The 24,126-nt window shown below is 36.5% G+C and overlaps 3 protein-coding genes across 4 annotated transcripts; 1 reads left to right on the forward strand and 2 right to left on the reverse strand.

Moving 5' to 3' along the window:
* Positions 1-263: 263 nt before the first annotated feature.
* Positions 264-14,134, reverse strand: LOC144448889 (rab GTPase-binding effector protein 1-like). The gene is made up of 19 exons (XM_078139231.1): positions 14,032-14,134; positions 13,569-13,731; positions 12,733-12,826; positions 12,030-12,146; positions 11,526-11,651; positions 10,636-10,771; positions 9,560-9,828; positions 9,062-9,223; positions 8,447-8,636; positions 7,971-8,098; positions 7,052-7,174; positions 6,795-6,893; positions 6,141-6,239; positions 5,921-5,959; positions 4,764-5,055; positions 4,235-4,401; positions 3,599-3,715; positions 2,814-2,927; positions 264-2,463 (listed from the first exon to the last, which is right to left on the reverse strand). Exons 1-19 carry the CDS (start codon positions 14,117-14,119, stop codon positions 2,299-2,301), a joined length of 2,688 nt encoding a protein of 895 aa, XP_077995357.1. The 5' UTR covers positions 14,120-14,134; the 3' UTR covers positions 264-2,298.
* On the reverse strand, positions 14,126-15,809 carry LOC144449273 (rab GTPase-binding effector protein 1-like; the record flags this gene model as incomplete). The annotated part of the gene is made up of 3 exons (XM_078139788.1): positions 15,679-15,809; positions 15,371-15,511; positions 14,126-14,205 (listed from the first exon to the last, which is right to left on the reverse strand). Coding segments are annotated over exons 1-3 (273 nt in total), but the record flags the coding sequence as incomplete, so codon positions are not given.
* Positions 15,810-16,032: 223 nt separating this feature from the next.
* LOC144449396 (INO80 complex subunit B-like) lies at positions 16,033-22,244 on the forward strand. 2 transcript variants are annotated; one of them, XM_078139924.1, is made up of 8 exons: positions 16,033-16,116; positions 16,920-17,106; positions 17,778-17,842; positions 18,577-18,803; positions 19,327-19,482; positions 19,628-19,684; positions 19,990-20,105; positions 20,997-22,244. In XM_078139924.1, the coding sequence occupies exons 1-8, from the start codon at positions 16,077-16,079 to the stop codon at positions 21,133-21,135; spliced, it is 987 nt and encodes a 328-aa protein (XP_077996050.1). In that variant the 5' UTR covers positions 16,033-16,076; the 3' UTR covers positions 21,136-22,244. The 2 variants fall into 2 exon arrangements, with proteins under 2 accessions (XP_077996050.1, XP_077996051.1); XM_078139925.1 differs by having other exon boundaries at positions 21,000-22,244.
* Positions 22,245-24,126: the final 1,882 nt, after the last annotated feature.

Consider the following 24,126-nt stretch of genomic DNA (forward strand, 5'->3'; position numbering starts at 1 on the left):
ATGGGTTCAAACCCCGACTGCAGTTGTAAGAGGCAAGTGGTGATAACTGCACATATGATCTTGCACTGTGTTTTTAGCTCAGGCAAAGTTGACGACAACTGAGCAAGATCCCCATATGTGTAATCTTGCAGATGGGGTTTTGGTGACTTGCTTAGTAATAAAATAAATCCACAAATCCACACAATCACACCCTATTGTACTAATGCACACATGCAATATGAAATGACTCATTGCATATATGAGCAATTATATATACCAACTCCGATCACAAACACATAAGAGTTGAGTGACAATTAAAAAACTTTCCATTTTTTCAACAACTTTACTTACACATTAGTTGTGATTATAAATACAGTCATGTTGTTTCACAACAGTTACTATGGAGTGAGAACAGTATTCTACACTTTATTACATTGCACATTGTAAATTATTATTTTTCTGGTTGCAATATCTTGATTTCCACTGACATTTCAGATAGTGTATATTAAATCTACATTCTATGGAACTACCTTGTGTTAAAGCGTCTACAACCTTGCTAAAACCCCAACAAGTTTCTTTTTACAGTGTTTCTAACCATGGTATGAGGGTTTCTGTAACATTGAAAATAAAGCCTCTCCGTAAAAACACCCCAGGTGGCCACATATTTACTCCAAATGAACTATCTAACACCCCCCCCCCCCCCATGTTAGTGTTAGGTATGTCACAGGTAAGCATCACTTCACTTATATTAACTTACATGAACATGAAACATGGCATGGTGCATAATTATGCACATTTTTGTTATGAAACTTTATCGTACCTGTGCTTGTCAATTTCACTTAAAACTTATACTTTAGCACAAAGATAAGGCATGGTACATAATTCATTTATGTACTGTAGATTGTTGTAAAGAGATACTATCATACTTCAGCACTTGACAGTTGATATTTCTCACCTGCACTTGTCAATATCATTCAAACTGTGCACAAAGATGTGTTATAACATGGTATATATGCACATTTTTATCGTACCGACATGTCACTTTTACCTTGCAGATATAACATGGCATACATGCTGATGTTTTTCACCTGCACGTGTCAATTTCATTCAAATTGTGCACAAAGATGTGTCATGACATGGTACATATGCACATTTTTATCATAATGACATGTCAAATTCATTCAAACCTTGCACAAAGACATGACACAGTACATATTTATGTGGATATAATCACCCTGCAATCAAGATAGTGTAAAAACTGAATGAGGATGAACTTGAGGAAAACTTGCTTTCAGAGACCACACCTTACTGTGAACGTAATTACATCAATAGCCATTGATAGCTCATATCAACATGCTGCAACGATTGTTTTAATTTTTGTCAATGGTAGTATGCCGATGGATTGATTTCCAGTGGTATTTTCCAAAGATACAGTGAACTCTTGTTGGATATCTCATTTAACAATGTTAATTAGTTGATGTGCTGTAATTGAAATGACTCAGCTAGTCAAAGCAATAATAATAATATTGTACGACTATCTTCCTGTGATGGATGGGTTGGGGGTATGTCCTAATTTAGGCAACTGTAGTTCATACATGTATGGTTATGCAAATTGTCAAAATCTACTTCTTCGAAATGTTGGGAAGATGTAATAAATTCATTGTATACATCATTTATTGGTATCCCGATTATTTCTGATAGCATACAACATTTAATTATGTTTCCCCTTAATATTAGTATACCCTGGGAATAAGTTCCCTGACTTTCGGTTTTATCATAATTATCACATTCTCACTTATATAATAGAATACAATAATATACAATTTGGTACAAGTTTTGAATTAGATGCATAAAATGTGACAAACTGTTTCTGAAATGTCGGTATCATTGATGGAAACATCACGACATGGGACCCCTTGTACCTGCATGGTGATAGCATGGATGTATAAAGGGACACCTCGTACCGGTACCTCTCCATGGTGATAGCAAATCAACCATTGACTTCCACTTTGCACTTCATTCCATCATCACACAAAGGCACATCTGTTTGTGTGCATACATAAACCCTTCTTGAGTTCTGATTGGTTGACATCAAAATCCAGGTGCTCATCACCCCTTTGTCACACACCACCTCATTGGTATATGTATTTCACTAGTACAGTTAAAACGATGCATTTCTAGGCAACTAAATGAGTTGTAGCTACGTCGGGCACAAACAGTTGTACTTTTATTATAATTTCTTGTATCTATGTGTTGTACTGACGTAGTGGCTAAAAAGTGATGCAAAAAACGTGGTTGACGACATTCTTGTACTGGTGTTCATGTTGTAGGGGGAGGTTCATTACTAAAATATGGGGCAGAGTCATTAACTAATAATGTATGGCAGACATCACAGACTGGCAGTTTTCTACGTCTTGGACCACTTTCAACTGTCTTCGTTAGGCAGTCCACACAATTCACTTTTCCACAATGTTTGCAGTGATTCTAAGAGAAATCAAACGCAATCAGAAGTTTAGCATTTGATAAACACTATGTTCATTACAACTAATACTACTAAAAGAAACTGAATTTCATTTTTCAAAATTTCTGCTTTTGATAACATCTTTCATATAAACCCCATATATAAGTTACTGTTTTTTAGTCACATGAAGGAGGTTACAATGGTTTCTGTCTGTCTAGGGTGCTGTGTCTCCAAGGAGACTTGTTAAATCTCTTACATTTTCATCATCTCTAGCAACAGCAACATAAGCAACATCTGTAGTTACAGAAAATTTTGGTATGCAATAGTTAATACATTTTACACCAGATTTATCACTGACATACTTTACCTTTACCTTTTTCTTCTTGGAACCAGTGAATGGAGATTTACAAGTTTGACATTCAGTGACATCATCTTCATGTTGCCATCTGACTTCATTATTTGTACTACGAATCTTCTCCAATTCCACCTATGATAAAATCATCACAACATGTTTGAGTTCTCTATTCACTACAATAGGATGTATACTTGAGATTGCAAATATGTTACTTACAACAAGTAATATCGTATAGTCTGTAAGATACAGGTCATGTTGCCCTCAGTTACCTTTTTACTTCTCTATTGAATGGGGCAATTCCCAACACATTGCAGCCAGTTCTGACAAGTGTACAAAATCCCTCTATATTCACCTGTTGTGACTGACAAGTGTACAAAATCCCTCTGTATTCATCTGTTGTGACTGACAAGTGTACAAAATCCCTCTATATTCACCTGTTGTGACTGACAAGTGTACAAAATCCCGCTGTATTCACCTGTTGTGACTGACAAGTGTACAAAATCCCGCTGTATTCACCTGTTGTGACTGACAAGAGTACAAAATCCCTCTGTATTCACCTGTTGTGACTGACAAGTGTACAAAATCCCTCTGTATTCACCTGTTGTGACTGACAAGCGTAAAAAGTCTCTTTAAACTCACCTGTTGTGACTGACAAGTGTACAAAATCCCTCTGTATTCACCTGTTGTGACTGACAAGTGTACAAAATCCCTCTGTATTCATCTGTTTTGACTGACAAGCATACAAAATCCCTCTGTATTCACCTGTTGTGACTGATAAGCATAAAAAGTCTCTTTAAACTCACCTGTAGTGACTGTGACAAGCGTACAAAGTCCCTTTGTACATCTTCACTATTGTCTAGTTCTACTTGTAAGGAATGAATCTTAGTACTAGATTCTATTATATCTGCTTCTTGCTTTGCCTGTAAACACATAGAAAGCAACATAAAAGATCAACATTAATATTTCATGATGGTGATCAAAAGAGAAAACATTTTCTTATTGGGTATGTCCGATACAAAAATTATTGATTAACACAGCTTTGTCATGAAGGTCATACACGCATTTATTCCAATACATACACAAGTATACACACATATTTATTCACTCAAATATATGTACACATGAACACACACACACACACACACACACACACACACACATCATTTGCATACAAAATCTGCTAGAAGATACACAAGACACACATGCACAAATATTCACTCCATATGCACACATACACACACACAAACACACACACACACACATCATTTGCATACAAAATCTGCTAGAAGATACACAAGACACACATGCACAAATATTCACTCCATATGCACACATACACACACACACAAACACACACACACACACACACACACACACACACTCATACTCTGGGCGACATGCTCTACATTATTAGGTTTTATGATAGCACATTGACTTACACGAATACTTTTCAGTTCTTCTAGTTGTTGTTCTAATGCTTTAATGACTTCTTTAGCCTGGGCTTGAGTTGTTTTCAAAGACTGCTGCATTTCATTATGTTTTTCTTCAGCTTCTCTTTTCTGTGTTTGTATTTTATCAACTTCATCAGCTGTACTCTTAAGTATTGCTGAAAAGAGACAAATTCACTATCAATATCTTTCAACAGTATACACATTACTGCTTATTCTCATCACTTAGATCACGATTTCTAAGTCAAGATGGGCAAATATCACAGGTTGTAGTGGTCATCAAAATGACATCTCTCCACAATTCAAATTTTGTCAGCAAAAATGACCCCATTCCTACTGCATGAACAAATACACATAATTTAGGGCGAACTGTTGTTGTTAGTGGCTGAGCTGTTAGTTCAAGTGTCTCTGACTTTTCAACTCAATAATTAACTAAGAATATTTCAGCTAAATCACTCACTCTTCTTCAGCTGTTATTGTATACAATTCAATGAAATGAAGAGGTTAAAATATATCTTACCAATTTCTTCTCTTGCTTGATCTAAATCTCCTTGTAAGGTATCTTCTATAGTATCTTTGGCATGCTGTTCAGCTTGTACCCTTTCTTTTAGAAACATAATTTCACTCCGTAGTGTTTCTTCAATGTTCTCAGCTGACGATCTGACACTGATTATATCTCGTCTGTATTTTTTAATAACTTGTTGCAACTCCTCCACTGTTTTTGGCATTTGGAAATGTTCACTATTTAGGAGAGATGCATGTAGACTTCTCTTGCCATGGAGATTTTCATTTTCTTTACGCAATTTTAGAACCTGAAATGATTAAGTATAAATAATAGTCATTAATGATTAATATTGTACATGGAATGGGACGATTGTTAAATAACATAACTAGCCCAGAGACTTGGTTATCTGATTCCACATACTGGCTTGACAAAATATGTTTTAGCGACATTTTCACGCCATATAGCCTGGTCTCTGGGCTAAAACATAACTGACATGTGAAGTGTACACACACATATACACATATCTGTGTCTGGACTGACAAAAGAGAATGAAATGATATTAGAATTCATTGACAGTCATACACTAATAGGTGCTATTAAATGGACACATACATATGCCCCCATACATGCACATATATGTACCCATATATACACACACATGCGTACATGCATGAACACACTCACATACATAAAGACATACACATACTATATAATATACATGCAATGACATACATATATTATCTCAAGACATTCACTTCACTACTTTTGGGGATTGTCTACAACTTTTGCACCCTTACAGTCATATACATACACATGCAAACCCACATACATACATACACATACATACATACATACATACATACATACATACATACATACATACATACATACATACATACACACGCACGCACGCACGCACGCACACACACACATACATACATACATACATACGTACGTACATACATGGATATACATACTGACACACATCTCAGATTCACACACACGGAAACACATACACAAACACCTCAAGGCTGACAAACACATAAATAAACACCTTGACACACACACAGATAGACAGGCTGACAGACACACACTTGATAATACTAGTACTGCTACATAGTACTACTAATGCACATAACCTTACATTAGTAAATACAAGTACCACATCTCACCTCTTGATAACTTGTATCTCTTGAGTCTAGTAATCTTTTCTGTTGAATAAACATACATAAAAATACAATGACACGTACGTCATAACAAAATCTGTCATTGTAGTAATATAGCATATCATTACTACATAGTTGAAGTTTAGCAACATTCATTTGGAAACATTTATTTTTAGTTATATATTTTTGGGGGTTCATTACGAGAAGAAAGAGGAATGTGACTTACCAGTTTATCACCAATTTCATTATAACTTCTCAGATACTGCTGTCTTAGGTCTGTCAGGAAACTCTCATGTTCCTGATTCTTAGTTTGAAGGTTGGTTATCTGGTAAAGTGGACAACATGGTATCAAGTCAAGTCAAGTCTTGGACGAATGCTGTTTTCACTGTTTTCCCATTTCTAACTAATTATAATTTCAATGATTTGATCACACAACTATGCTATCAGGTGATTTTATGACATGTTGTGGTTGTACAATGTTCTAAATGCTTTGGACAATTTTCCATATCATAGATGAAATTTTTACAGTTATCAAAAGACAGGGGTGAATTAGTCCTGATGTGTTAAAGGTATAGTCTAGTCACATTTGTTTCTGCCTTTAATGCACTTGAAGTTGTCTTGATTATTGCTATCAACTTACATATGATTTTAGATGATAAAATAGTATCTTGGTAACTTTAATACTCAACTTAGAATCTTTTAAAGAGCCATACTGCACTTGATATGTGTTCTTCCATGTTAAGTATGTCCTGCATGGTTTTATGGGAAAACCTCTGGTGATGACATCACATTTATTACCCTATACTTTGACTAGACAAATACAAAGAAATAAGGCTGTGTGGACGTTTCTGTTAATATCATTGCATATCATTCATCCTACCTGTTGTTGGGCATCTAAAGCAGCATTTTTTAAACTCTCCTCCAACTCAGCACGTTGTCTTCGCTCAATAGCTAGCTTTTCACTTGAATGATTGTATTGCTGGAATGAAGACATAAAAACAAACTTGTAATATTTAAAAATTGAATGACTGAACTACTGGGAGGTTTCTTATCTATGTAACTCTCTCAGATTGTCTGGCCAATGAAATATAAGAATAAAGCCTGTAACAGTCATTCATATTTTTACAACACACTTACCTTCCTAAGATCTGTAGCCAGATCCTTTAGCTCATGTTCTGTAGTTTGTAAACTTTGCAACTGTTGTTCATAGTTTTGACACATATCACATGGCCTGCCCAGCTTCTCCCTTGCACTTTTCACCTGGAAACAAGTCGAAAATGGAAAACAATCAGACAGCAAAATAGCTACTTTGGAACGTTACATTAAAACAGAATGTGAAGTATTGATCCGTCAACTACCACCAACTTACAGTCAGATTATTCTGTGAGTTTTGAAGACATCAACACTGAATAATTAAATCATTGTGTGATCAAGGTTCACAGAAGACCCCCATAATCCAAAAGTGATGTAAAACCCTGGAAGACAGATGGAAACATCACGTTCATTTATTATTTACCATCCCAAAGTAACCACATTTCACTCTCTGTGTCATAATGACAAATAAGTAGTGTTGCATTGTAAAAAGAACTTCCTTTTCTACAACAAAAGTATGATGATAAACTTGTGGCATTTGTCATCACCAATGATGATGAAAACTGAGTAAACACTTAAAATAATGATGCATCATTTAGGGTGCAGTTTCATCACATGTTGTCTGTCTCTTTGAGAAGTAGATATTTAAAAAACAATTGTAATGCTTTAAATGAAGGGGCTATGTTTCAATCCAAGATCATCACATTAGTGTTATCTTAAAAAGGATTACATTGGGTCATTCTTTTGCTCTGGGCCAACTTTTACTATAGCTCTGCCAAAGAACCAGTTTTCTTAATCTGAAGTGGGCCTTTAAGTGTTCTGATGCTGCTATTTGGCAAAAGTATACAACAACAAAATTGCACCGGTGTATTTAGAAAAAGTAGTGTGCTTACTCTAGGGAATCAAAGCAAACAGAAAATCATCTGACTTGAGAGTTACATAATGAAATATAGACATCCTTTACCTCTTTCTGTAGCCATTCCCATTCTTTCTCACTGACCAATCTTTTACCAACAGTAGACACCAATGACTCACTACGTGCTCTAGCACTGGCTAACACTGATTCAGTTTCTTCCTTCTCTGCAGTCATACCTATTGGTTCAATGAGAAAATGGTACAATCTAGTCAGTCATACTGTTGCTTACCAGTGTGTACCCTCTCTTAGCCAATTTGATGCACCACTGGTACACAGCAATTCTTATTCAGAGTTCATCTCTCATACATATGCTCCCCCCTCCCTCTGTAAAATATGACTTGCTTGTGATGGCTTTCTTGTGCTTCAGCGAGGCTGACCATGGATCTAGTCTCCATGTTCCCCCCTTCTCCCCCGTAAAACATTATTTGACTGTGCTGACCCTTTCTTGTGCTTCAGTGAGGCTGATCCTACGTATGACCTCCATGCCCCCCCCCCCCCCTCCACCCCTGTAAAACATTACTTGCCTGTGATGGCCCTTTCTTGTGCTTCAGTTAGGCTGACCCTAGATGTGATGGACATCCTGTCAAATTCAACACTGTCATCACCCTTTCTACTTCTCTCTGGTGATATGGTTGATGTCAGAACTTTCTTGGATAAAATTGGTGAATGCTCTGATGGCAGTGGTGAGCCAGGAAAAGATCCCCTCCTTGAGAACTGAAAAAATAGTGAAATACAATATTTGCAATAAATTAGTTTGGACTTATTGTGGTATAAATAAGTCAGGATGACAAACTTGTGATTTGATGGAGAGCATTTATAATAAAAAGTTGCCAACAATACTTCATACAATATGTTAGACTGTAAGATAGGTCGTGTCATTCTGCCCTCACCGGCCTGCTCTTGTGGGAGGGGTTGATCGATGTGTGAGGGCGCTCCATCATGGCGTACCTTACAGACTAATCAGTATGTCTGTCTATCTTCATCTCTTTCTGAGTACATAAACCTGTCAGCGTTGTTGGTATTGTTCCTTTTATGTGCTGCAACTACATCAAGAACTAGAAGATTAAATTTCTGATTGAGGCCTAATATGTAAGCACATGGCTACTCATGGTACTATAAGTATATACACAAAACATTACCTCATCATCATCCTCAATGTTTTCAAATGCACGCAGTGATGGTTCTGAACTAGCAGCCATCATTCCAGGTGACAGACTTTGATCACTGTGTGATGGCCATTTCTCTTGTTCTCCTGGAGAAGATAGCAGACTGCTGGATTCTACATCTTCCTCTTTTGTTTTCTAGAAAAAATACACCAAAACAAACACAAGGATTTACCAAGTTTGTACAAAGGCTAAGATTCTAGATCAGACTTCTTGGCTAATTTGAGACAAATTTTCACATCTTTACTATGAATATTTCATATTTTAATACTGAAACAGAGATGGGATCAACCATAGACCCTCCACCAACAGGGTCTATGGATCAACACAACAAATGCTGGATGATTTCATTCTCGCAAACCAGAGCTATTATTTCTTTTCCAACACTGCAAAATAATGGCACATTCTGGACAGTGTCGTAAAAGAGGCCGTGGTTTGCAAGATGGATGATTTAAGTAAATTTCTGCTACATACCTCTGCTGCCCTCCTTTCTTCTTGTTCTTGTGAATGTTTTTCTCTCATCTGTTCCAACATTTTCACTCGTTTTTCTTGCAGTTCTCTTTCATGGTCTTTCTTTTGCAGTTCTGCAATCTGTCGTTGTTGTTCTTCCGTCAGCACACTCTGCATTCGTTTCATATCCATAATTTGTAAGCGCTGTGACTCCAAGAATTGGTCGTTGGCCATCTGCCATGTTTGTGTCAGATCACTATGTTGTCTTTTCTCCTTCTCCAGCAATCTGCATACTGAATTGACAATAGTGACATTGTGAGATGTCAGTGGATTGTAATAAATAAACCAACGCCTTTTTTCTTCACAAACTGACTTCTTTAGTACTCCATTGATAAATTTTATATTTAATCAATAGTGCATCACTGAGTTGTAAAACTTACATGGGAGTGTTTGAGCGCAGGGGTGAACAAATCATTTTTGTGAACTGGTAGTTCCCGGACCAGTGCCGTAAAAAATCCAGTGGTCCTGCTGAAAGAATTAGTGGTCCCAGGTCCCGCTAATGTGACACACTAAATCTTGCCTATGAATCTGTATATTCATACGACTTTTTAACATAGTTATTAACAGTAAGGTACTGGTCCGACGGACCAGACAAGGTAAAATTTGTGTGGTCCGCCCAAAAAAATCGCTAGTCCCAGACCCAGGACCAGTGGATTTGTTCACCCCTGGAGCGTGTATGCCAAGGCAGTGGGAAAATCTGGTAAAACTGGTTATAAAGTTTGGTGAAAGTGAGTGCATTATATTAGCAGACGGAACACCTGGATCTTTCAGGCTAGGGAACCCTGATACAGTATCTTAAAATCTAAGGTAGATTTTACCCACTTCCTCAGGTACCATCTTCAGAAAATATACTATATGAGTACATTCCAATATTACAGCACCCCACAATCTGTGGGGGCATTTGTTTCTGACATCTTTCAAATACTCCGAAGTTCACTATTACCAATCATACTCTAGATATATATGTAAACAACCAGATATACTATTCTGTTTAGTAACTTAACTTTATTCACACAAGGATAAACACATTTGCACAGTACCTTCATGTAACTCTGATCTTAGCTTGTCAGCTTCTTCTTGAAGTACATTTTTCTGAGTGTTTAATACTGCTACATACATCTCTAGGTCTGTTCTGGATGCCTTTTCTGCTTCTAAATAATGATTTAGTTCTCTGACCTGCACGGTAAATGTGGATAAATGAGCAGTCGTTGATCACTATCCTTTTGATTAATTTGGAAAAACATTGCTAAAACATAATTTTTGTTAAACTCTAATCAATGTCACAATCACATACAATCATATGTATGTTTCAAACCGTGCAATGTAAATATGTTGCTGTACAAGTTAAGCCTAGAAAAAAAAATTTAGTTCCGGTTACTCGACTGCACCTAGTTTTTCACTGCTGACCCTAAACATTTTTTTTACGTATTTCACAATTTTTTTTGAATCATGAAAATTGTGAAGTCTTGCAAGATATAGTAGATGAGTAAACTGACATCAACTCAAAATGACAATATAAAATTGTTCTTCCAATCTGTAATAGCAAACATAACTACCTATAATACGCACTCAAATGTGAAAAAAAATCTAAATTTTAAAAAAAATCTACCTACCACACCTATTCTAAAATTGAGCATAATCAGAACCACATGATGTTTTTGTTAGGCCTTAGTAAACATCACAGCTACATACACCAGCATTGTATACTGTATGTATCCACAGTCCCTTTAACACATCTATGATGTATTCTATCTAAGTTATTCCTGACTGCTATCCTATAACTATAAAGTTCATTTATTGAGTTTGTGTGACATCATGTGGTCGTTCCTAACTAGCTTATGAGTGGTAAGATCAGCGGAAACAAAGACGGGCCTTTCTGTCAAAACTATCACCTGATACAACTATTAACTAGCAGGTAATTCTATCTCACCTTTTCATCCATGTCTTCTTTGTCTTTAATACTGGATGTAGATTTTTCAGGGCTGCTTAATTCACTGGAATCGGAATTCTCCAAATCTAACAGATTTCCAACAGTAGGTGAACTACCAGTAGTAGACTAAGACAAGCAATTCATAACACATTTATAACGTTTATTTATTTATTTATTTATTTATTTATTAACTGAACCATTTATTTCTGAGATTTACTTTTGCCTTTGTTCTACATCACTTTCAGAACGTTAGAAGTTGGTAACGTGTCATGTGAATGGTGTTGAGTATATAAAATGTTCATAGGTTTATGATTTTTGGTATTTGTTTATTTACACTCTTGGTAACACACTTGTACCCAATTCATACCTTTGAAATTGCTGTAATGTGTCTACCAATAACTGAACTACCATGCACGGTTATTAAATGAACGACACATTGTTATTGTTGCTCAACACAATTATATATTTTTACTCAAATGGAACACTGTAACTTATTTTACATACCTTGGTTTCAAGTGCTCTAATTGTTCCTTGTGCTTCTCTCAGCTTAGTCTTGAGTGATGCAATCTCTTGTTCCATTGGCATGACAACAGATCGCAGCATTTCTGCATCCTTTTGAGCCTACAAGACAAAAAAAAAAACATTTTCGTCATGGATGACATTTTCAATCAAAAGATGGCTGGTTTGCCTTTCACTGGTTAAAGAATTGATCCTTAGGAAATCTTGACAATTCATATTCTCATTCCGTTCATACAGAGTAACCACTTGGTCATATTCTTATGTTTAATCTTACCTCGACATATTAGTATAATGAATGTTCATTTGAAACATTGATGAATTTATACTACTTTTTAGGAATGGCATTATTTCCAACGTTTGCATCTTACTTTCAAACATCCATTCCTAAACGCTATGCAAATGAATCCCAATTAACATCATTCTTCTTATTTTTGTTTCAGATACTGATGTCCGTCTTGAGGTTGCATGTACACACTCTTTCACCAATGGGGAATATTGTGCTGTTTAAAATTCCAAATTTCTGAGGCATTAATATAAACCTACAGGCAATACATAACATTTGTAGTCATATTTCAATCATACAAAATGCTAGGGAGTCTAACTCTGAGTCCCTAACTTCACCAAAAAGCATATATCTACATGTACTGTACAGTCTGTTCTACATTCCTGTCTAAACAGGTTCCATTACCTTTTTCATACTGGCTTCTAGACTATCTTCTTGGCCCATACCTTGAGACACTCGACTTCTTATGCTTTTAGTAACACTAGATAGAACACTTTCCCTGAAAAATATGTATAAAATTATTAAGTTCTCAAAGGTACCAATATTTTAAGATCTATGGTATAATGTCATTTGCATACATCCTGATGGATATGAAGATGTGAAAACACCAAAAAACCCCACATTTCTTTGCTTCAAAGCACAAAAATGAAAAGTGTGATAGCACTAGCTACAAACACTGTAACATTTGTCTATTTTTCATACTACTGTAAGTTACACCATGTACCACTGCCAACTAGCAGGACACTGTGTTTGTCACCCTGAGGACATTGCTTTGCAACTTAATCTAGCAACCAACTGGTGGAAACATAAAACGAGGAAGAAATCCAACAGATTTTATAGATGTCATCAAACGTGACACAGGTCTAGATAACGTCCTAGAAATCAGAAATGCAATGAAGGACAAAACCTTATGAAAGTGAAGTGTAAATCACAACAAAACCACAGCTACAAGTCCAGTGAAGCTGATCTGCTTCTCATACTTTGAACACTTTGGCAGGGATTTGACCCTTACCTCTGATCTACCTAGGAGATTCCTTGTTTTGTCACACTTTTTGCTCTATACCATGCATAAAATGACTTTCAGTGGTTAAAAAGTACAACTAGGCAGATTCATGAGTTGATGCATAGACATCTCTCTATTGTCTATGGTTGATGGCAACTATATTCCCCAAGTAACTCACTAAAACTTAAACATCTAAGGTTTTAACAAGTCTTAACTGAAGACACAACCCAATTCCTACCTTTCTTGTTGAGAAGATGCAGTGCTTAATTCAATATTCAGTGTAGCTATTTTATTATGTAAATCCTGCACTTCTTTAGTCAAGTCTTCATTGATGGAGAGTAGTTTCATTCTTTCCTGTTGATAACTTGCTGCAGTTTGTTCTCTTGATTCATCCATTGCCTCTGTCAAGTAAAATATACCATATGCAGTAAAGAGAGCACACAAGAAACTGGCTCTAGATTAGGTGTTAGGATAACTACAGATAATCCCATAGTCCTTTGCATCTGAGTATCCTCAGTCTGGATTGCTAGCTCCCTATTGATGCACAGTAATTGCCTGTGACATGCCACAATTTGATGTTCTCCTATCACCCACTATATAAGTATATGTTGAATTATAAGCAAACCCAGTTTTTATCATTTTAACCAACAACACAAAAAATGTTGTTACTTATTTATAGAGAGGACACACTGACTTATTACCTGTCATCATGAGTTGCATGGATGCCAATTCCTCTTCTAAGCGCTGTTTGGTATTTTCAAGTTCATCTTGTTTAGAACTGACAGACATAGAAGCTACAGTTCTGACATCTTCCAACTCAGCTTGAGATTTTTGTAACTCTGTGCTCAATTTGTCTATGTCTTGTTTTAGTTCATCTAAAATTTACAAGGAAATTAAAGAAAATAATGTACTATGCATATGTGAGGCTGTGTTCAATTTGTTCATTTCTTGTTTTAGTTCATTTAAAATTTAAAAAGAGAGTTAAAAAAACCACCCCAAAACCCCATGTACATCATGAAATGGGGCAAGGAAACAATCTCATGATTTGATGAAGATTCCAATGTTATATGTAAATGAATAATGAATATTTGGGTACTAGGTGACAATTAGTATTTTTCAAGTTGGTAAACCGTGTCTGGGTTCTCAAGGAATTTTAAGAGGGTTTCTGAACAAAATCATGTTCTTGATACAAGGTATGGAAATCAAGGCATATTTTGATGTGACCCACTCCTCATCCACTAATATTCAAAGACAGCTATCCATTCGATGAAATCAAATGTGAGTTACTTACATGACAAAAAACACTTTAATTAAAGCTGAACAAGCTGTAACAGTAACATTTTTGAAACTGTTTTGTTCAATACACATGTAACCACTTTCACATAATACAGTACACCCTGAACAGTATTGGATCACATTAGGGTAAACATATTTGTACAGCTGTACACATACTAGGTACAATAAATGCAATCAAATTGATTTTTGGGTCTACACCCAAAAATAAGTGCCCCAGCATGATCACATTTTTAACCTCTTGCTGTACTACATGTACGTAAGTTCTTGATACAGTCAAACTCAACTAAATATATGTAGTCTAATTAGTGGTATTTTAATAATTTTCAGTCAATGAATAGTTGGTTGTCTGATCAAATAAAAAATACTCCAATAACAGATTGTGCTGCTTTAAAATATTGCTGTCTTCATTTACAAAATTAAAAATACAAGTGGAACAGTTTGGTGGATATTTGCATGACCATAGACTTTGTTCATACACTCTACATGTGTAGAGTATCTGTATATTATGTGTATTATACCATTACAGTCAATCTAGCCATGTGATAGGGGGACTGATAATGCATATCTATAATTACCTTTGGTGAACTTTGCAAATGATGGCGGTATATATTCATACTACTGAGATGGGCAAATAGGTAAAAATACACGCCCACACAATGTTAATATCCCAGTTTAAAATGAGACGCCTAAAGGAGTGTCTTGAATATTTTACTTATGACATTTTATTAGACAAAATTTACTTACTCTCTCTTGTTAGGAATATCTCTCTAAATTTGGCTCTTTTTTGACCAAATTCTTGTTCCAACACCACCTTTTCTTGTTGCCACTGCTGCTCTCTCTGTGTCAGCTCATACACCTTGGCTCTTAGAAGTGACACTTCGTCACCTGTAGGGGGAGGATCACCAAAGCAATATGTCACCTCTTTGGGAATTTTGTTTATCAAATTTCAATGTAAATCAAAATAAGTGTTGACACTATGGATAAGTGTCCACCCAAAATACAAAGACAGCAACATATTTTCTGTAAACCAAAGCTAAATTTTCAATACTTACCCTGCTGGTTCATATTTTCACTAAAATTTGTTACAAATTGCTGGTTGTCCATGACGTTTTTGGGTTAAAACATCGAAAAAAAAATAATTTCGAGCAATATCACTCAGCCATTGACGTCAGCCATGTTAGTTGATTACCCAGACTGCACAGCGCGTTGTATTACCTGGGCAATTTACTTTCCATGGACTAATGCACATATCAAGATAATTTTAGTTAGTGTCGTTACAGTTCTGAGGAACGTAAATCTATATTGTCGTAAGCTTTTAAGTGGCCGCAATGACATGTTCAAATTTGGCTAATTAAGTACAAGTGTAAACACACAACAAACAATCGAACTATAATACCGGAAGTCGATAATATTTTTGTTGATATTTTTTGTACCCTGGATCGTTGTTGAAATGGCTAAAACCCGTAATCCAGACGATGAAGAAAGGAAAGGTATTAATCAAAATTATTTATCACCATACAATATGTCTGCGTCAGTAGAACATAACCGGTGAATGTCCACATTCAATAATTCTTAGTATGACAACGGCGTATATCAAGGGAAAGTTCACTGCACAAGTTCGGGGATGGCGGGGGTATTGCTCTTTCTCCAAATACCTAGATACATGATGAATTACTTGCGATATTTCTATATACCGTCCAATGAATAGAAAAAAAAGAAGAGAATTTGGGAACAAATCTAAACTTCGTATTTTTTACAAAAAATCTCTCAGACCTATATCATCAATCGAATATACTTTGTTTATAATTAGATAGTACTCCCCAATATTTTTCTACCTTCAGCCTAGGAAATTGTGAGTGACCTAGGGGGCATTGTCACTATGAGTCACAAAACGAGTAGTGACAATCCTTTTACATGAGTATTTTCTGGGTGAAGGAGGAACAATATTGGCGATTAGTATGGTTATACCTCCTCAAGCATAATTTATGAAAAAACAGGAAAAATAATTAAAATTTTGAAAATTTTGACTCATATTATTATTGATTTGAGCAATGCCAGTGATGTAGACATGGGTTGTTGTAGAATGATCAGGGTATACAGTCCATATTTTTTGTTGAAAGGCAATAACTTGTCTTGTGCCTTGTGTAATGTTGTTATCTATAACAGTCATGTTCTTTTGATTTCCATTTTTTTGTGATATTGTGAAGACTCTGTGTTGTGTAGTTTTTTTGTCCACCAAATCAAATCCCTTTTGTGACAAATAGAATGATTGAAATTGAATTGTCTTTTATAGGGTCATCACACTCACACAAGAAACACAAGAAGGATAAACACAAACACAAAAAGAAGAAGAAGAGAGAGCACCAATGTTATATGCATGCAGTCACCAGTCATACATCAGATACAGGTACAAGTGACACAGGCAAACCACAGTTAAAGCTCAAAATCAAAATAGGAGGGAAAACATTTGGTACGAAGAGGTAAGTAATATTGCAGCCTAGTTGTACATGTTGTACTAGATAAAAGGGTTCAACTGTAAGATATGTCATGTCGCTCTGCCCTCCTCTCTCGTGAAAGGGATTAACCGATTTGTGAGGGCACCTCGTCATGGCATACCTTACAGACTAGGTAAGGGTAGACTGAAAGAACTGTCACTGTTTTCACTCCTGTAAGCATAAACTAAACACAGAAACAAGTCATTATGTGAGTACAGCAACCAATCTTTCAATTTCAAGTATGCTTCCTTAACCCTTAACTGACTTGGTTTCTGTAACTCGAATGTAATTACACATTAACATAGACGGTATCAGGCTTTAAAGGGTTAATACCATGTTGTCTTGACAACCGACCATTGACAATTTGTGATCCAGTTTTAGCGTGAATGTGAATAAGTAATGAATACAGGTAAGTCATCGCCACAAAGGGAGATGTGGTATTAGTAGGAATTGCAACTCAGCACTAACGTGTATTTCCTTTATGTATAAGAAAAAAGTGATATAATGTATTATGTGATTGTTAATCTACATAGCATATATTGAAGAATAGGATATTATTGCCTTATGTCACCTCTATATTTGTCTGTTTGTTGGTATCACCATGAACACTGTTTCCACATAGTGAATCATCTCAAATTGTTATTTATTTGTAACAGTGTTGACAAAGTTAGTATACCAGACCCATCCAGTGAGGAAGAAGAGCCATTTGAACCATGGCAAGGTTGGTAATATTTATATGAATTATACACAGCTTTTACAGACATTCCCATAATGATCAAATATTGAGTAATGTAATTTCAACAAAAACTAAGATATATTTACCAGCTGTCCAATCAGTGGGTGTAATCTGACCCTTCTATAACCTTGCACACAAAGTCCAACTAGTGAGCTAAAATTAACATGAGCTGAGTTATTTGAAGTTTACACTCACTGTTTGTGATGTCTGGTTGCATCCACCCATCTCAGTTTTTGTTAAATGTTACTTAATTGAACGTGTCTCTTATAAGACATTTTTATTGTTAGAACTGAACAGGATTTTGAGAATGGCTGTGAGAAATCTAACAAAGGGGGAAACTTCAAATGGAAATTTACCTGTGTTGGTAAACCATGTTGTTGAGGTAAACTTTTTATCCAAACACAAAACTTTTAATTGTTGTCTAAAATTTATGGCTACACACTTCAGTCTGTGTCAACAGATTGACTTTTATGGTATAAGGCTTATTAGTCTGTTAAATAGCAACTCAGTTTGTTGACAGTGACTGAAGTGGGCAGTTGATAGTTTCAGGTAAACAATTTTCATTTTTTTTATGTGCCAGACAAACATTGGTATAACATCACCTTCCCTAGTTGGAGTTAAAAACCACATGGTACATATCATTGACATACACATAAATCATGTACAGTTGATCTATTTCTCTATCTTGTTCTCTGCATCTTGTTTGTCAATGTTCTCAGATGAAAGTCCTCCACCACCAGCTGAGCCCAAACCAGTATCTATACCTTTACCTGTACCTGTACCTGTACCAGTGCTGCCTCAGGAACCTGCCAAAAAAGACCGCAAAGATAAGAAAGGTGGGGATGATTCTGATGAAGAAGCCTGGCTGAAGGCTTTAGAATCAGGCAAATTAGATGATGACAGTGACTGGAGGAAGAAAGACCCATCTTTATTGACTGCCAGACAGGTTGGTAAATTGAAAGAAAAGTTTAAGAATAATTCAAGTTACACTAGTCTGTAAGGTACGCAATGATGGGCTGCCCTCACACATCGGTCGTCAACCCCTGCAGAGAGAATAGGCCGGTGAGGGTGGAGCAACATGACGTATCTTATACAGTTACAGTCTAAAGTTACACAGGCTAAGTTTATAATGTTAATATTACTTAGATCACATGAATTTAAGCCTCATTTGCACTTTTCATGTAACATGCCAAGTTGATACTTGCCTTTTAGGTAGTATTCTGCTATTGTTAGTCCAAATGGTTTGCATAAAAATGGTTTCTGTGACATTTCAGTATATGTACATGTATACTAAATTATGTTCCTGATCTGGCCAAAGAGTACATTTCAAAATATATTTTGTTGGATGAAACAAATGTAGGGCTGTCCTTATAGCTAACACAACAACATACAGAGTATGGGTTTGGGGGGTTGAATTCTGAATTTAAAAAAATGTATATGTAATCCATGAGTTTTTTTCTTGACAACAGAGAGCAATGCTGCATGGACCCAACCAAAACGAACAACTCTTACAGTTGCCATCCGGTTACAAACAACCAGAAATGACAGAAGAAATGCTGCAAAGAAAGGCACAGAAAGCCAAGAAGAGGAGACAACAAGCACAGAAGAAAATTGAGGAAAATAAAGTATGTACATGTACATTTTTATTCATTTTGAAAATATAACATTCAGTAAAATCCATTGTTCTTTAGAAACAAGCATATGGAAGTTTTGTAAGATGAGTTAGTATGTCCAGATTTGTCATTCAAATTCAATTTTTTTTCTCCTCAGAAACAAACAATTGAGAGGTTATTAAAGAAACAAGAAGCCAAGGGTAAACAAGGCAAGGTGAGTAAACAGTTCAGTTTGTTAGAATGTGCTACATTTACCATTAACATTGATACAACTATGGTACCCTTAGTTTTGACAAGCAACAAACAAAGACAGACGTATTCTAAAACTAGTAGTAGGTCACATAAATAGATGATAGCATTGCCATGGTGATGAAGATTTAGTCCAATTCAGAGGTAATGTTTCAACAGCGAGATATTGATATATCCAGGTATATGTGATATTTTGTGAAAAGATCCTATATTTCAATGACTGTCAAGAATACAGCATTTGTACAATACTTTTTCTGTTATCCTATTTAGAAAGTACAGAAAGGACTGAATATCCCCAAAGTGACGTACGTCAACAGTTTACATGGTTCATCTATATCAGTCCCAGTTGGTATGGACTTTCCTCTGACTAAACAGACAATTGTAGAGTAAGTATGAACACCCCCTCCCCCCATGGTTCCCCACATTGAGTTTGTCTATATCAATACCTATCAGTATTGATTTTCCACTGACTAAGCAGACAATTGTAGAGTAAGTATGAACACTCCCCCCCCCACCTCCCCCCATGGGTTCCCCACATTGAGTTTGTCTATATCAATACCTGTCAGTTCTGATTTTCCACTGACTAAACAGACAATTGTAGAGTAAGTATGAACACCCCTTCCCCCCCCCCCCCCATGGATTCCCCACATTGAGTTTGTCTATAGCAATACCTGTCAGTACTGATTTTCCGCTGTCTAAACAGACAATTGTAGAGTAAGTGACTCTGTGAACCCTGTTTGCACTTCTTCATGAAATTAGCAGTCCCAAGGTTGTACATGTATCATCAATGTTTCTAAGGTGTGGTTGGATAGAGATTGGAATGGGGATGTAAACCATAGATTTACTGTACAAGTAATCAGATATGGTAGAGGTGTGGAGACAATGCTGCCAGCCCCAGGTGCATTTTAGACCCATTTTGACAAAAAATCAATACCCCATGTTAGTTTTTAGTGCAATCAGCTTCCATCCTGAATGTTAATCTTGATAACAGTGATGTGCATGCACTGTCAACGGTGCAATGCATGATGAGGTGGAATCTAAATACAAATATATCAGGGCGTGCTAAGCCTGATATTTGATATCTATGAGGGCGGGAAATTAGTTGAGAATTTATGAATTTAGACCAGACAAAATTGAAAATAATGTAGAGTAAAAGGGCTAAAAATCACACAGCACATATATGTATTTTGTGAAAATACTCGATACAAAATCAAATACAATTAACATGTAGAAGTATTGTACACATTTGAATGTAAAATTTCATTTCTTTCTTACAGCAGACCTTCCAGAAAACGACAGGTGTGTGGAATTACAGGATGTAACAACACAAAGAAATATTGCTGTTCAAAAACAGGTCTACCGCTGTGTAGTTTAGAGTGTTATAAGAAAAACTTGGTGACTGTTGCAGCTACATAGTGTTTCAACGATGTAAGGATTTATCCTATTGGCTACTACAACTGTCTTGATGAGGTTTTCCAGGTTATAAGCCAATCAAAGACATTAATTGGCCATCAGAACAGCTACCTATGTGGCTGTTGGTTGTAGACCAGCTGTTCATCAGCCAATGGCAAACCAGCTGTACGGTGTAGACCAATGAAGTTTATTGATGTAAACCAGTCTTTCATAAGCCAACATCAGTACATCAGGTGGATTCAGTTGGCTTGTGTTGGTTTTGATAGATCAAGGCAGTAAATGCCCACCACTGCCTCCAGTATGTTAGTTTGGCATACTTTTTATGACTTACCTAGGTGGTAAAAAGTAAGATGTGATATTTATGACTTACCTAGGTGGTAAAAAATAAGATGTGATATTTATGACTGACCTAGGTGGTAAGAAACGAGGTGTGAATTTTAATGACTGACCTAGGTAACAGTAGTAAAAAATAATTTTAATGGCTAACCTAGGTGGTAAAAAGTGATGTTATATTTATGACTTACCTAGGTGGTAATAGATGCTGCGCTCAGGCTGTTGCTGTGGAAAATTCCTGATATTTTGCATATTGCATAATTAGAATCTGGACACTTATTCTGTGAGTAACAAAATGATTTCAATGTACAGTATCTTTCGTTAAAGCCAGGATTTTTAAACATACGCTCCTAGTGCAAACGCGTAGATGTTTGGATTGCATTAGTACTGTAGAATCTATCACTGTACTACATTTGCAGAAGGCTGAAAGGGGAAGAAAAGTGAAGCCCAGAAAAATTTCTTTACCAACCCTGCAGCACATGACCTCTCTTTAAACAGGATTACAAAATTAGCAATCAAAGAAACATGCTGTAGCCATGGGCAAATAGGAACTCCATTATATTATTGCCTCTACATTGTTTGGCTAAGGTTTTAAGCAGTGTGAAGCTCCTAACACGGTTTACGTACCCATGATGCCTTACCCCAGTATAAAACAGTGCTGTCTCTAAGCAAGCTTTGATAGTGTTTATGACTCTTACTCAGAGAGGTTGCAGGGTTGATGAAAATGGAAAAGAAATGCAGCTAGGATGAAATCAATCTCACTTTTGTTCTTCTTTAAAGCAAGTACTTTATCTGTAATTTGTAAGGATTGATCATGTATTTCTTGTTTTGTATAGAAGTATTATTTCTGAAATTAAAAAAAAATTAAACTAGAACTGTTACTTGTATGTTCTTGTATTTTTCAGTTTAACCAAATTGTCCTCTAAATAATTATTCTGCATTTGATGTTTTTATCACAGCACAAAAATGGAAAAGAAATATTATATAGATCACTCTTCAAATAACTACAAAATAATGAACATGTATAGTCACATGACACTGGTGACTTACTCCTACCTGTTCCATCAGAGTCTGACACTGGTGACTTACTCCTACCTGTTCCATCAGAGTCTGACACTGGTGGTTTACTCCTACCTGTTCCATCAGAGTCTGACACTGGTGGTTTACTCCTACCTGTTCCATCAGAGTCTGACACTGGTGGTTTACTCCTACCTGTTCCATCAGAGTCTGACACTGGTGACTTACTCCTACCTGTACCATCATGGGTCTGACACTGGGGGTTTACTCCTACCTGTTCCATCAGAGTCTGACACTGGTGACTTACTCCTACCTGCACCATCAGAGTCTGACACTGGTGACTTACTCCTACCTGTTCCATCAGAGTCTGACACTGGTGGTTTACTCCTACCTGTTCCATCAGAGTCTGACACTGGTGACTTACTCCTACCTGTTCCATCAGAGTCTGACACTGGTGACTTACTCGTACCTGCACCATCAGAGTCTGACACTGGTGACTTACTCGTACCTGCACCATCAGAGTCTGACACTGGTGACTTACTCCTACCTGTTCCGTCAGAGTCTGACACTGGTGACTTACTCCTACCTGTTCCATCAGAGTCTGACACTGGTGGTTTACTCCTACCTGCACCATCAGAGTCTGACACTGGTGACTTACTCCTACCTGCACCATCAGAGTCTGACACTGGTGGTTTACTCCTACCTGTACCATCATGGGTCTGACACTGGTGACTTACTCCTACCTGTTCCATCAGAGTCTGACACTGGTGACTTACTCGTACCTGCACCATCAGAGTCTGACACTGGTGACTTACTCCTACCTGTTCCATCAGAGTCTGACACTGGTGGTTTACTCCTACCTGTTCCATCAGAGTCTGACACTGGTGGTTTACTCCTACCTGCACCATCAGAGTCTGACACTGGCGGTTTACTCCTACCTGTTCCATCAGAGTCTGACACTGGTGGTTTACTCCTACCTGCACCATCAGAGTCTGACACTGGTGACTTACTCCTACCTGTTCCATCAGAGTCTGACACTGGTGGTTTACTCCTACCTGTTCCATCAGAGTCACACATACCCTTACACCTCTGTTCTCTCTAGAGATTAAACGTTACCATTGACAACAGCTTGAAAAGGTCAAAACTAGTAATACGCTTACACTCAAAGACTACAACTTCTCAGAACTGTTATTTAGACATTACTTTATTGAATCTTACATTGAAAAAATACACACAAAAAGGACAACACAAAACTCTGCAACTGATATAAATCTGAACATAAATGTAAGTACCTCAAAACATCTAGAAAAAAATAATAGAACAATAAATACATCTACTCATTCACAATCTGGTGGTGGTGGTGGTGTTCATTTTATTTGCATAGAGAACTTATGGCAGCATGGTTAGCTTGTGACATGATTGTCAATAGAGTATCAATTGTCCATCAAATCAAATATTGATTACAGCTAAGAGACTTGTAACCATTGAAATCATGTAGAGTAGCAAATTCATTCTCTTATCATGGAAGTTATTTTAAACTTTTTTAATATTAATAGTTTGGTCGCTTTTGTGTGCAAGAAAGTTTGACAATCCGTAATGGTTGTAATTTGTTTAGAAAGTAATGCACAATATTGCACAATGGAT

The sequence above is a fragment of the Glandiceps talaboti genome, chromosome 18, assembly GCF_964340395.1.
Source record: "Glandiceps talaboti chromosome 18, keGlaTala1.1, whole genome shotgun sequence".
Lineage (NCBI taxonomy): Eukaryota > Metazoa > Hemichordata > Enteropneusta > Spengelidae > Glandiceps > Glandiceps talaboti.